At 49.2% G+C, this 14,938-nt stretch overlaps 1 protein-coding gene across 1 annotated transcript; it reads left to right on the forward strand.

Annotated features, from left to right (window-relative positions):
- The first annotated feature begins 1,463 nt into the window (after window positions 1-1,463).
- On the forward strand, window positions 1,464-13,898 carry CD177 (CD177 molecule). The gene is made up of 9 exons (XM_023543102.2): window positions 1,464-2,296; window positions 2,404-2,544; window positions 2,798-2,980; window positions 4,006-4,137; window positions 4,356-4,472; window positions 10,403-10,543; window positions 12,433-12,618; window positions 12,752-12,883; window positions 13,185-13,898. Exons 1-9 carry the CDS (start codon window positions 2,245-2,247, stop codon window positions 13,403-13,405), a joined length of 1,305 nt encoding a protein of 434 aa, XP_023398870.1. The 5' UTR covers window positions 1,464-2,244; the 3' UTR covers window positions 13,406-13,898.
- Window positions 13,899-14,938: the final 1,040 nt, after the last annotated feature.

Here is a 14,938-nt window from a genome sequence, read left to right on the forward strand (position 1 = left end):
TAAAACAAGACGTTTAAATGATTATCTATGACTTATTTGCTTCTTAGCAACCCCTCCTTCCCCTTATCCTCCAGGGACACTGCTTCAGGTCTGCACAACTCCAGAGGGCACCATTCACATAGTGACAATGTAAATCACAGGGGAAAGGACAGTGTTCTGCAGTGCACAATCTATCAAATGTTAGTGGTGGCTTTGTTTTTCCCTACCCTACTCATTCATTCAGTCATATAAATGTTTATTGAGTACCTGCTATATGCCAAGTAGGTGGTGTAGACACAGTGGGAGATGAGACAAACGTGTCACTGTTTGCGTGGCAAATATTAAACTGGCAAACACAAATAAAAATAGGATATATAAATGTGTTATATATCAGCATTAAGCTGCAAGTGACAAATTTATTTCTTTTTCTCCTCTATCCTTATTCCCACCTTCTCTCTCTCTCCCTCCCTTCTTTCTTTTTTTTTCCAATTTTTATTGTGCTTTAAGTGAAAGTTTACAAATCAAGCCAGTCTCTCGTACCAAAATTTATATACACCTTGCTATATACTCCTAATTGCTCTGCCCTTAATGAGACTGCACACTCCTTCCCTAGACTCTCTATTTTTGTGTCCATTTGGCCAGCTTCTGATCCCCTCTGCTTTCTGATCTCCCGTCCAGACAGGAGATGCCCACATAGTCTCATGTGTCTACTTGATCCAAGAAATTCATTCTTCACCAGTATCGTTTTCAAACCCATAGTCCAGTCCAATCCCTTCTCTTTCTTATAAACCCATATCTATCCCCTGCAGTCACTAGCCCAAAAACAAATAAAAACTCAAGCCAGTTACTGTCGAGTTGATTCTGACTCATGGCAACCTCTTGGGACAAAAGGAACTGCTTCGTAAGGTTTTCTTGGCTGAAATCTGGCAGATTGCTAGGTCTTCTGTGGCATCGATGGGTAGATTCAAACAGCCAACCTTCAGGTTAGTAACCGAGCCTAAGCCATTTGCGCCACCACCCAGGGACCTTGCTGTCACTAGTAGATACCGTTTATTCTTTCCTGTCTTCCTCTCACCCATCCGTGTGCTGACACTGGCTCAATAGGCTTATAAAACTCAATTGTTAAATATTTATGAATTTTGTGAGCTAGTTGTTAAACTGTTGATAGCTTAAAGTCAGACATGGTAGGAGTATTTACACCACAGAAATAGGCCAACACTACAAAGCAAGATTTGTTGTTGTTTTTCCAAAAAGCTGATTTTCTAACATGCCATTGCTCTCACCTCTCAGTTTCTGGGAAGGAAGCTTTTTTTTTCCCCAAGGAACACTCTAATTCTTAATGGCTAGTCAGTCTCCAATGTACACCCCAATTCTTCAATGGCTAGTCAGTCTCCACTACCCCCCTCTCCAAACGGCATATCCCAACTCCTTCCAGAGTGGCAGGCAAGTGGGAACTCTAGGGCCTATGTTGTGCTGTCAGGGGAGGGAGCAGAAGAAGAGAGTGCATGAGAGAAAGGCATGAAAAGAGGAATAAAAGGGAAAACAGTACAGGAAGGAAAGAGAAAGAAAAGGGAAGAAGGAAGTCAGTGGGGACAGAGGTTGGGACAGAGAGAATATAGGTATCAGCCAATGCCACCACACAATGTCCTCATGGGCAATTGGGCCATTTCCCCACCTGGGGCCAGAATGTGGCCAGGGTGCCATGAGAGATGAGGAAAGCACCTTCCCAAACTACCCTGAAACAGGGCAGAGATGGGGACCCACGTAGCTGGGTTTAGGAGGAAAGGGGACTGGGGATATACACTGGTGCTGCCTGGGAGCCAGGATACCTCAGTTTCTAATTATTATTGGGTCTGGGGGCCCAAGCTCCTGGGTCTGAGAGAGGAGGGAACTGGGAGCCTGAATTCCTGGATTCCTGAGTCTTGGAAGGAGGCTTTTGGACTCCTGGGTGTAAGTGAGGAGGGGGCCTGAGGCTGGACTCCTGGGTCTGAGGGAGGAGGGGGCTGGAGGCTGGAGTTCTGGGTGTGAGGGAGGAGGGGGCTGGGGGCTGGACTCTTGGGTCTGGGGGAGGAAGAGAGGCCTCAGATTCTAAGCCCTCCAAGCAGCTGCAGACTCAGAGGGAGGAGCCTAGGACTTTGTTTAGCAAGGCCCTCCCCACCTCACCCCTTTCCTGGGCTGCCTTGGGTAAGATATGATATAAAAGGACTGTGATTTCCCAAGGGAAATCCCAAGAGCAGATGCCAGCGTTCCAGCTGCAGACTGACCATGAGTCCAGCCCCCCTACTGGCCCTCCTGGGGGTCACCTTCACCCTGCACCGTGAGTGAGGAACCCAATCCCAGAGGCTGGTGGCTAGAGGATCTCCCTCAGAAGGAAGTAGGGGAGCCCTGCTAAGATGGATTTGGTTCTCCTTTTTTTTATCCCAGGAGTCCAGGCTCTGACCTGCGAGAAGGGGATACTGAACTCTGTGTATGATGCAGCTGAACTGCCCCTCAAGTGGACGGCTGGCGAGGAAGACTGTGAGGGCGGCTGGGGCTGCCAAGACACACTGATACACATTCAAAACGGTGAGAAAGCCCAGGGGCCACAGCCCTCACCCCTCCAGGCCAACACCCCTGCCCAGCCCCATCGGCATTCTGTGTAGGAACTCAGGAGACCCCTCCCCCAGCACGAGAGCTGCTTCCCTTCCCCAGCAATAGCAACTGGGAGCGGGGGAGTGGAGGGTGCCCAATCATCTCCTCTTGAACCTCTTTCCTCTATGCCAGGACCCTGGAGTCCTGATCCCCACGCCGGCTCACCGGCCTCCCTCCTCCTGCTTAGGTCCCCAGGTGAATGTAGTGATCACCAAGGGCTGCACTCTGGCTGAAGAACAGGAGGGCCGTATCACTGAGCACAGGGCCGGCCCAGGCCTCTCCATCATCTCCTACACCCGCGTGTGCCGGAATGCGAACAAGTGCAATGACCTCTCCAACAGCACCCAGCTCTGGGCCCTGTCTTCAAGAGGTGCGGGAGGCAGGAAGGAGAGGAAGGGAAATGGGCTGTAGGGCTAAGGGGAGCAACAGGGCTGAGGGGGTGGAGGTGAGTGCGGAGGGATTGCCCCCTTCCCTGGCCTCACTCTCTCCCACTTTCTTTTTCACTACTCCTCCCGTGCTGGTTCCCTTCTCCATCTGCGTGCCAATTGTATTGCTCCCTTGCTCACCTGCTCATGGCTCCCTCTGTCTCTCCCTTGATTGCTCCCTGGCTTGTTCTCTCACTCCCTTGCTTCTTGGCTTCCACCTGCCCTACTCATACACCCCCAGGACTCCCCTAGCCCAGCTTCCTCTCAGGGCCCTGATGCAGTAAAGGGTCTTACTTCCGGGATGTGAAACTTAACCTCAGACTGGTGGTGATCTAACCTGGGCATCTTGCATGCTCCTTTTATTCTGTACTGCTAGATCTGGCCCACTAATGCTTTATGGTTTTTTTTTTTTGTCTTCCTGAGTGAGCCTGGCCTGCAAATTTCCCCTACCATTCTTGTCCAGTATTGTTATGGACAGTATGTGAGCTTTGTGAATCACATTTGGAGGGCCATGTTCTGTGTTTTTCTACTTTTTGGAATATTTTCTGAACGTCTGGTCTTCCCTCACTTTTTAGTAGAACTTGCAGTCCAAGCACTGGTCCCTTCTGGGGGATCTCTTCCCTGCCCTGACCAATGTGTCTGTGTGTGGTCTCAGAAGGCCCCCTCTTCCACCCTGTGGATCCACTCCACACCCTATCTGGGACCTCAGTGCTTCTGCTCTGCCTTGGCCCCCTCTGCATTCAGGCCCCAAGTTCTTCTCATAACTCTTATTCCCTCTCTCCCTTGCTCTTCCAGTGACCCCGCATCCCTAATTCCCCACATTCTGGGCCTGTGTGAGAGAAACTGAGGAGGACACATGCCAGGAGATTCATGTGGTTGACTCTTGGGGCCAGCAAAAGCGGGGTGGAGAGAAGGCATCTGATCCAAACTGAGACCCCCCTCAGTCTCTTTCACACTCTCACCTCCCCAGCTGCCCCAGCCCCAAGAGGCGTGCAGTGCCCCACCTGCTTGTCAACAGATGAGTGCCCAGAGAAGGGAACAGAGCTCGCCTGCCCTGCGGGGCTCACGCATTGCTACAGTGGCAACGTCGTGCTCAATGGAGGTACGTTCTGGAGACATTGGGGTCCCTACAGGTGCAGGTCCCCAGTGGGGAGATCTGAAGGCTGAGATCTGAGTCTCGGAGGGAGGGAGGGTAAACTAAGGCATGGGTCCCAGAGGAGGGTGGGACGGACTTCCTGGAGTTGAGCCTCCCTCTGAAGGTTGAATGGTCATAGCTTCAGTGTCTGACTCTTCATCTTCCCTCTCTCTCCCTTTCCACAGGGGGGATCACCGCCACTCTGAGAGTGCAAGGGTGCATGGCCCAAGCAGGCTGCAACCTGCTTAATGGGACCCAGGAAATCGGGCCCATAAGTGTGAGCGAGAACTGCAATAGTAAGGGTGAGTCCTACACACAGGAGATGGGACCCTGCCCTGTATTGCAGCCTCGAGGCTTGATGTTGTTGTTATTGTGTGCCATGGGGTTGATTCTGACTAACTCTGACTGCATGTGATAGGGTAGAACTGCCCCACAAGGTTTTCTAGGCTGTAAACTTTGTGGGAACAGATCATCACCAGGTCTTTCCCCTGTAGAGCCACTGGGTGAGTTTGGAACTGCCAACCTTTCAGTTAGCATCTGAGCACTTAACCCTTTGTTCCACCAGGGCTCCCCTTAGTTAAAGTGGGGGACTTTCAAACCCATCACACCAAAGCCAGCAATTATAATACTTTAGAAGTTAATTACTCACTCAGACATGTGCAAAGTGAGGGGATTCTGGGCAGGGGGGAGGGAGAGAGAGAGGACATGTTCCAGGGGGCAGATATATAGGACAGGGGCCCACAAGTGGGAGTTTTAAATGGGGCAGGATAGACTAAGCTCAGGGCCCAGTCCTGGTGGAAGGGGAGCCGGGAGGGCACGCTACTTTGCAGGTAACTTAACTGGGTACAGAGCCCTGGTGGCGCAGTAGTTAAAGTGTTTGACTGCTAATCAAAAGGTCAGTGGCTCGAATCCACCAGTCACAACTTGGGAGCCCTGTGGGGCAGTTCTACTCTGTCCTATGGGGTTGTTATGAGTTGGAATCCACTTGTCAGCAATGAGTTTTAGTTTTTACTGGGTACAGTGTGAGTGCAGGATCATGGGCAGGTTTTCACCCTGACAGGTCATTTTTTGGGGAACCACTTGTTGCTTCCGATGATTGTATTTCTCCACATTGCTGACCTCTGATAACCTTGGTTCTCCCACTTCCATTTGACCATCCCCAGCCCCTCTACCATCCTTACCCACTGCCTACCCATGATCCTGGAGCACCCCAGTGGTCTTGCTGAGTAGGAAAGAAAATCAAGACAAAATGGGGGGTACTTCATATGGGACAGGGAAGGCAGGAGTGCCCTGGAGCATCTCAATAACAAGAACCATGAATCAGAGGGAAGCTGTGGTGGGGAGGAGAGGGGAAGGACCGAGGAAAGTTGAATGGGAGAAGGGCCTTCTCTGTTTGAGCCTGTTTCTTCATCTGCCTATGTCACTAGGAAGCTCACAGACAGGAGCTGAGTGAGTTTGGCAGATATTCCTGTTTGTGATCGGATCTGTCTCCCTGGCTAAACTGGGACCCCCTTTTGAGCACAGGGCTGATGTCATTGACATCAAGGTTTTGAGCATCGTGCGCAAGATCCTGCTCAGGATAGGTGCCCAGGGTGTGTTTGTTGACTTGAGTTCATGCAGAATTCCAAGGCCACCCATGGAGACCCAAAATGAGTCAGACCATGTGCCTGCCCTAAAGAGTCTCCAAGACTAGGAAGGGGAGATGTAACAGACTCAGATGGCCATGAGTTGGGTGGTTAAGGCTATAGGAGAAAGGGGTTTGGGGCCTGAGGGAGCTCAGAGGAGGAAGATACTAATGACCAGGGGTGGAGGTGAAGAAGAGCTTCACAAAGGAGGTAACCTTTGGGCCATGTCTTAAAGATAAGCAGCAGCTTATTCATAGAAGAGGAAAAGGAAATTAATAGGCAGAGGGAACAAGCATGCGTAAAGGCCTGGAGGCTTTCCAGAAGGTGCTCCCCAGAAGGGCTCCTCAGCTTTGCCTGAGAAGGCCTCATTAAGAGGAGGGGTGCAGCTGGGGTCAGAGAATGATTGCCCCTTTTCCAGGTTGACAAGGCAGGCGCGGAAGACAAAGGGAGAGCTATTCCAAGCAGAAAGGACAGTGGGTGCAAGGCCAAGGAGGCAGGAAGTGACCTGGCCTGTCTTGGGAATGGATATTGTTGGGGGGTGGAGTGGCAGGTGGAGGGCCTCGTGGTCTGTCAGGTACCTTCAGAAGCCAGGCCGAGTGCATGGATTTTCCCCCAGAGGTAGGGGGGAGTCACAGAAGGGTATTGAGAAGGAAGGGACAAAGTCTGAACCCTCATCCCTGGGACTAGGTAACATTTATCAGTCCAGAAGGCATTTCAGAAAAAAAATTAGAAACAACACACATCACACATACCACACACACACACATACACAGTACACACAGCACACACACACAACTCACGCATACCACACATCACATGCCACATGCACCACACGTAACATATAATACATACAACACACACAAATGCACACATCAAATACCATGCTACACAAACACAATAAGCACATACCATGTACATCACAAACACATACAATACGGCTATACAACACACACGCCACACACAAATCACATATTACATACCACATGCACACACACCTGTCCCCTATACATACCGCAACACACCACAAAATCCCACACACTTCACTCATATACCACACACATATGACATACACCATATACCCACCACACATCACATACCACCAGAGAACAAACAAACCTATTGCCCTCAAGTTAATCTCAACTCATAGCAACCCTGTAAGACTGAGTAGAACTGCCCGATAGGTTTCCAAAGCTGTAATCTTTACAGAAGTAGACTGCCACATCCTTCTTCCACTGAGTGGCTGGTGGGTTCCAACTGCTGACCTTTTGGTTAATAGCTGAGCGCTTAGCCACTGTGCCACCAGGGCTCTCATCACACAACACAAAATCCCACACACCCTCAACACACATACTAAACACCCCATACATATACACAACACCCCCACGCACACTCCACATACACACCACATACCCACACACACCACAGATCACAGAGCTGTTTTGCCACAAACGAATATTCCTAAAATATATCCATATTTTCCTAGCTTCAACATTGGAGCCAGACCTTGGAAGGTGTTTTGCCTTCCCTGGTTCAGTTCAATTCAGCAGTTTAGTAAATATTTATTGAACACCGTCAAGGTCAGGTACAACAAGATGTCAGAGAATAAGTGGAGGAGAGAAGGACATTCCAAAGTGAAAGAACAGCTTGTCAAAGACTTAGGGATGGGAGAGGACTGGGTGCAAGAGCACAGGTTTCCCAGAACAGTCCATGGCAGAGCCATCTTGAAGAAGTACCAAAGGATTGGCACCTGAATAACCTTCACTGCCCTCCTAGGGAGTTGTACTCCTATCCTGCAGAGGGTCTGTGAAAGAGAGGGAGACCCTCAATGAGATGGATTGACACAGTGTCAGCAACGATGGGCTCTCACATAGCAATGACTGTGAGGATGGTGCAGGACTGGGCAGTGTTTCTTTCTGTCTACGCAGGGTTGCTGTGAATCAGAACTGACTCGATGGCACCTAACAATGACAACAATCCTGCAGACAGCCGAAACCGGTGAGAGCCAAGGGTCAGCACAGTCAGGGAGATCATGGCAGTTAAGAGATTAGTGTCTGAGTCAGAGAGATGTGGGTTCCAGCCTGAGCTGCTGAGTTTCACTCCCTCTTTAAGCCTCCTTCACCAATGTGGTCTATTAATATTTATTTATTAATAAATAAATATTAATAAGTAAATAATAAATATTAATAAGTAAATAATAAATAAATATTAATAGACCACATTGCACTGGTGGTACAATGGTTAAGTACTTGGCTGCTAGCCAAAAGGCCAGCAGTTCGAACCCACCCAGTGGTTCTGTGGGAGAAAAGACCTGGCCATCTGCTCCTGTAAAGATCACAGCCTAGGAAACCCTATGGCGGAGTTCTACTCTGTCACATGGGGTTGCTATGGGTCGGACTCGACTCTATGGCACACAACAACATTTAGGTAATGAGTCCCTCCTACTGCCAGGCACTATTGTCGATGCTGGAGATACACCAGGGAGCAAACAAAACAAAAATCCCTGTCCTCACGGAGCTTACATTCTTATTGGAGAAGGTAGACATTGAACAAATAAATATAGACAAATCAGTGCTATGTCAGGTGGTGATAAGCCTAAGAAGAAACACCAAGGGTAAAAGGATCAGAGAACAATGCAGGAGGCACCCGGTGCTGTTCTTCTAGACAGGACAGTTAGTCAGAGAAAGCCTCTTGGAGAGGGTGGCATCAGAGCAGAGGCCTGAATGAAGTGTGGAAAGGTCCTTGCAGAATTTAGGGGGAAGTGGTTCCAGACAAGGGTGGAAGCATACCCCTGTCATGTTTGAGGAAAAGCCAGGAGACCAGTGTGGCTGGAGCAGAACGGACGAGGAGGAGTGGAGCAGGAAATTCAGAGGGAGTCATAGGACAGGCCAGACTCCGTGGGGGCTTATAGGCGGTTTAAGGACATTGGTTCTTACTTGGAGAAAATGGGAATCTGCTGGAAGGTTCTAAGCAGAAGAGCGACATGTACTGACTTACCTTTTATAAGGATCCCTCTGGGTAGATAATAGAGAGTAAAAGGGGCATGGGGGTGACACAGGGAGACCCAGAAGGAGGCAGGTGAGAGCCGATGGGGTGGAAACAATAAAGGTGATGAGAAGCGGTCAGGTGCTGGAGATATTTTGCAGCTTAAACCAACAGGATTTCCTGATGGATGCAATATAGGGTGTAAGAGAGAGGTAATTGTCAACAATGTCAGCAGCATTTTTGGCTTGAACAACAGCAAGAAAGGGGCTTCCGTTGAGCAAGGTGGGGGAGATTGGGGCAGGGAGAGTGGGGCTCAGGCTTGGAGGAGGGGAACAGGAGGCACAGTTTTGTCATCTGTGAAATGGAGAAATGAGCAGCCCCCTTTCTTGGGGCTGTTGCAAATGTTGCATATGCTTATGGATGCTGAGTCCTCAGTACAGGTGTTTTTGCGTCATGGGACACATCGGGCTGATCATGAGATGCCCTTAAGAGAAGGTCTGCTGTTGTTGTTGTTAGCTGCTGTTGAGTTGGCTCTTGACCCATTCAACCCCATGCACAACAGAACAAAAAGCTGCCTGGTCTTGCACCATTCCCACAATCAGTTGCAGATTGGACCCTAGTGCTCATAGGGTTTTCATTGGCTGATTTTCAGAAGTAGGTAGCCAGGCATTTTTTCCTAGTCCGTTTTACCCTGGAAGCTCTGCTGAAACCTGTTCAGCATCTGAGCAACATGCAGGCCTCCACTGACAAATGGGTAGTGGCTGTGCATGAGGTGCATTGGCTGGGAATCGAACCAGGTCTCTTTCGTGGAGGACACTACCACTGAACTGCCACTGCCCTTAGAGAAGCCCTAGGCCCATGGTTTTCAAATTAGATTCCTAAGGGTCACAGGGGCCAAGGCAGTTGAGGATGATCATCCCTCTAACCCCCAGGAGCCAGAATACCTGAGTTCTAAGCCCACCTGTGCCACTTACCAGTCTGGAGACGTTAGGCAAGCTACTTAACAACTTCTCTGCCCACTGTTCCCGCATCTTCAAACTGGGGATGATGATAATAGCACCATCTACTTTAGGAGTTGCTGTGAGAATCAAATGAGGTAATCCAGATAAGGTGGCTCCTTGGGAGGGTTAAATGGGCTCATGCATGGAAAGCACTTACAGCACCCTAGTCTTTAGTAAACACTCAGTACACACTAGGCATTTGGGTAATTCTCTTTGGGACATAGGATTATCAGTTGAAATAAATAAATGGTCTACAAATGACTGCTCAGGCTACCGTTTTCATTTTCCAGATGAGGACCCTGAAGCCAGATAGGAAAGTAGAGGTTGGTGCAGGCTAAGATCTACCTATCTCACACCCAAAGGGAACAGCAGCTTACTTCGAGAGGTGGAGAGAGGTGGTCCCAGAAGGCACTTATGCTGACACTGGGTGAAGAATGGGGTGGGGAGGAGGGAGTGGACTTAGACTTCCCAAATCCTTTCTAAGTCTGAGACTGAAGAACCCTGCAACCAGGTCACCTGGACTGTGACTAACCAATGCAATCACCTTCCCAAGCATGAGACCTGGAGGGACAGACAAGACTGATTCCTTGGATTAAGCACACCTTGGTGACTTCTTCTCTCCAGATTTTCTGGTCTGTCAATCGGGGAACACGTTGAGGTTTGGTCAATACAAGCCTCGGGAACCTATCGAGTGGACTTCGTCTGGGAACCGGATGTGTGCAGCTGGGGAAGTGTGTCAGGAGACGCTGTTGCTCATGGACGCAGGTACTCGGGCTGGACAGGAGGACAATGCACCTCCATTGGGCCCTGTGCGTTCCTGCCCTGTGTTCTGTTCCCTGAATTTCCTGCCCAGGTGCCCTTCCTGCCTGGAGTTCAACAGGTTCTGGTTTGTTTGTTAGCTGTAGTTGAGATGATCCCAGTGCACAATGAAACTGAATGCTGCCGGGCCTTGTGCCATACCCAGGATTGGTAGTGGATTGGGATATTGTGATCCATAGGATTTTCATTGGCTCACTTTTAGAGGTAGATAAGCAGGCCTTTCTTCCTAGGCTACGTTAGTCTGGAAGCTCCGCTGAAACCTACACAACATCATAGCAACACACAAGCCTCCACTGGCAGATGGATGGTGGCTGTGCATGAGGTGCAGTGGCTGGGAATCGAACCTGGGTCTCCCGCGTGGAAGACAAGACTTTGACCACGGAACCAGGCTCCTGGAGGCTGGACTAGCTCTCCCGTTCTCTGTGCCTTGGTTTATTCCTGTGAAAAACAGGGTCAAAGCGATGACAATAGTAGTACTTACCTTGCTGCGTGTTTGTGAAGATATACGTGATAATCAAAAAGAGCTGAGGACAGTACTGGAAGAGCAACCTTAATGACTTTATGCATTTGATAAGTGTCTACTGAGCACTGGGTGCCAAGCACTCTTGTTTTGAGCAGTGTTTTTGAAGCATTGGATACAGTGCTCTGGTAAGGTGCATTGGTGCACTGCAGATCCAATCGTGTCTGCCCTTTTGGACCTTCATGGAAAACAGGAAAAAAAAAATCAGGAAATACAGGTAGAAGGTAAGAGATATGTAGAGAAATCCAGTAGGGAAAGGGAGGATAGGGTAAAAGGTAAAGGCTGCAATTTGAACAAGCGCTTGAAAGAGGTAAGGGAATGAGATATGCAGGTATCCGGGGAAGCAGGTTGTTGTTGTTAGGCGCTGTGGAGCTGGTTCCAACTCATAGTGAACCTACGTATAACAGAATGAAACACTGCCCTGTCCTGTGCCATCCTCACAATCAATGTAATTTTTAAACCCATTGTAGCCACTGTGTCAATCCATCTCATGGAAGGTCTTCCTCTTTTTCGCTGACCCTGTACTTTACCAAGCATGATGTCCTTCTCCAGGGACTGGTCCCTCCTGATAAAATGTGCAAAGTATGTGAGACAAGGTCTCACCATCTTCTTTTCTAAGAAGCATTCTGACTGTACTCCTTCCAAGACAGATTTGTTTGTTCTTCTGGCAGTCCATGGTGTATTCAATATTCTTCACCAACACCATAATTCAAAGGTGTCAGTCCTTCTCCGGTCTTATTTGTTGCCCAATTTTCACATGCATGTGAGGTGATTGAAAACGCCATGGCTTGGGTCAGGCACACCTTAGTCCTTAAAGTGACATCTTGTTTTTTAACACTTTAAAGAGGTCTTTTGCAGTAGATTTGCCCAATGTAATGTGTCATTTGGTTTCTTGACTGCTGCTTCCATGGGTGTTGATTTACTTAGGGGAGCAGGGAGCAGGTAGACGTTTATTATTCACCATGTACCAGGCACTTTTCTAAACGATTTGTATGTGTATCTCAATCAATCCTCACAGCAAACCTGTGATTATTGCGTTAGTGTGTCCTCCATAATCCAGATGAGGAAATAAGGCACGGAGGTGGCAAATGACTTACTTGTGGGTACACAGCTTGGAGGTGACCAAGCTGGACCCAGGCTCTTGCTCCAGTCTGTACCCTGCAGTAATCATGACCTGTCCTATTATAATCAGGGAACTTGCATTCACCCTGTGGTTGCTGAGCATCTTGGAATCCCCAAGTCCTGCTCCTTAGTCCCTGCCTCATTCTGGGCCTTCCCCTCTTCCAGCCCAGCTTTCACTCTGTCACCCCCTCAGGACACAAATTACTCCTACTGGGGAGCAAAGGCTGTGCCTCTCCTGGGACAAAGGATTCCCGGGCTATCTCCATACACTCGGGTCCCCCTGGAGTGCTCGTCGCCTCTTACTTCCATGTCTGCTCCTCCAATGGTTGCAACAGAGCTGACAGTTCCAGTGTCCTGGCAAACAACCTCCCTCCACCAGGTATGAGATCCAGCAGGCTGGTTGGGGTACGTGGAGAGATGGGGGGCCCAGAGACAGAGACTCTGGGGCTCAAGGGAGGTGGCTGGAATTGGGGGCAGAGCTGTGCATCTCCAACGCTCTCTCTGCTCTCCAGCTGCCCCTGACCCTGAAGGCCTGAGGTGTCCTGCCTGTGTGAATTTCTTTGGAACTTGTTCAGACCCCAAAGTTATTACTTGCCCTATGGGCACTACTCATTGCTATAAGGGCTACATCAAGTTCAGGGGAGGTGAGTGCTGAAAACTTCATCATGAGGGTGAGGGGGTTGGGGACGTGGTCATATTGGTGCTGACATGGGAGGGGGCTGGAGGCTCTGACTCATAGGTCTGAAGGAGGAGGGAGCTGGGGCAAGGAATCCTGGGTCCTGCAGGAAAAAGGAGCAGGGGGTTTTATTGGTCCTAAAGTGGGAGGTAGCCAGAGGCCTAGGTTCCTGGTCTGAGGGAGGACGGGGCTTGGGCTGGGACCCTGAATCTGACAGTTTAAGGTGTGCTGTACTTTGTGTCCTCTGTAACGCCATCTTCACCCTCTAGGTGGGTTCTCCTCCACAGCGGACGTTCAAGGCTGCATGGCCCAACATTCCAAATCTTTGTTGAACAATACCCGGAATATTGGGGCCTTCTCTGTGACTGAATACTTTGATGAGGAGCCTTTACCCCAAGATGGAGTTGCCCCTGCCTGCTATCTGGCTTGGATGGTGGGGCTGGGACTGTCCCTAGCCTTTTGGTGTGGGGGGTTTTGTCTTCCCTATTGACCTAATTTCTAGAGGTTCTTAACCTCCGCTGATCCTGCATAGCTAACATTCCTTCTGACCTCATGACCTAGTGGTCTTGGACACCTAATTATTTCCCTATCACCTCTATGAATCTTTTTCTATGAATCGTCCCCCACACCCACTTTATCACTTGATAACAACATTTGTGAGGCACTGGGAACAGCTGAACTTGCCCTGTGGGAAGTGGACATTCAAGAAGTGGTCATGTGTGTCTGATAATAAAGACATTATCTTTTTCACCCACTGATAGGGTTTCTTTATGTGAAGGGGAGGGCAGGACACCAGAGATCTGGTGTGAGGGATGAGGGGTATCCAGCAAGAGACCCACCATCCCAGACCCCATCCTTTGCTGGTCTGGCCCTCATCCCTATTCCAATTTGGGTAGTAGTAGAGCCTTTGGGGTGCTGCAGCCAAAGATATTTGGGCATCTCCATGACCATTGGTCAAGCAGGTTCACTGGACCAATGAGGCTTCTACATTAGCAGTTAGGCCGCTGGCACAAACAAGGAGCTCACCCCACCTGAGTAACTTGAGGAGAGGTTAGGATTGGGATAATTGACAAAAGTGTGTGTGTGTGTGTGTGTGTGTGTGCATGCACATGTGATATAGAGAAATACAGGAGGTGGCACAGTTTCCTGGGGTTGATACCATTGGGTCTCTGTTAACATTCCTAGACCTGAAAGTGTGAGAAGGATCCATTGCTAGAACCTACAGAGACAGAGAGAGAACCTACAGAGACAGAGAGAGAGACAGAGACACAGAGAGAGAAAGAGAGCGAGAGAAAGAGAGAGAGAGAGACAGCTGTTAAAGAGGGCTTCCTGTCAGGACCTCTGACCTCAAGCTGAAAAATATGTCCAACCCACAGTGGCACTATAGAGAGGGAACTGGGGGAATAAATACCACCATCTCACTCAATAACCTGCCTCTGGTCTCCTCTTGGGGCTTCCCACTGACGAGCCCAGCTGGATGCCAGAAGGCAGGAGATCTCACTGGTGCAGTTCCATGGGTCTGCCACTCCCAGTGCAGAGGAGGGTGGAGAAGAGGAAGACAGCGAATCCGTAAAAGGAAGCAGAAAATGTCCAGGGCAGTACACACCTTTCCCCTTCAGCATCCACACTTTTCCTTTGTCAGATGAAAAATTGATGTCCTCAATACAGAAGACACAATTCCTATCAGTTACCAAGTCATTGTAACATTGTTTGGTGATGTCCATGAGGTCATATTCCCACAGTGTGAGACCACCAGCTGTTTATATAGCTTAGAGGGAGGAAAATGGGTTGTGGAAGTGGAAGGGAAAATAAGATAAAACAAAGCTGGTAATACGATGAGTGTATAGCTTGTAATCAGAGCTGCCTTATTCTACCACCCATTCCATATTCTCTTTTTTTTTTTTTAATTTTTATTAAGCTTCAAGTGAACATTTACGATTCCAATCAGTCTGTCACATGTAGGTTTACATACATCTTACTCCCTTCTCCCACTTGCTCTCCCCCTATTGAGTCAGCCCTTACA

This window comes from Loxodonta africana, chromosome 11, assembly GCF_030014295.1.
Source record: "Loxodonta africana isolate mLoxAfr1 chromosome 11, mLoxAfr1.hap2, whole genome shotgun sequence".
In the NCBI taxonomy this organism is placed as follows: Eukaryota; Metazoa; Chordata; class Mammalia; order Proboscidea; family Elephantidae; genus Loxodonta; species Loxodonta africana.

What these genes read in the sequence shown, in the direction of transcription:
- CD177 (XM_023543102.2), top strand. Translation starts at nt 2,245, where the DNA reads ATGAGTCCAGCCCCCCTACTGGCCCTCCTGGGGGTCACCTTCACCCTG. An exon ending in ACTGATACACATTCAAAACG is followed by an intron (nt 2,545 to 2,797) that starts GTGAGAAAGCCC and finishes CCTCCTGCTTAG; the next exon opens with GTCCCCAGGTGAATGTAGTG. An exon ending in CAACGTCGTGCTCAATGGAG is followed by an intron (nt 4,138 to 4,355) that starts GTACGTTCTGGA and finishes CCCTTTCCACAG; the next exon opens with GGGGGATCACCGCCACTCTG.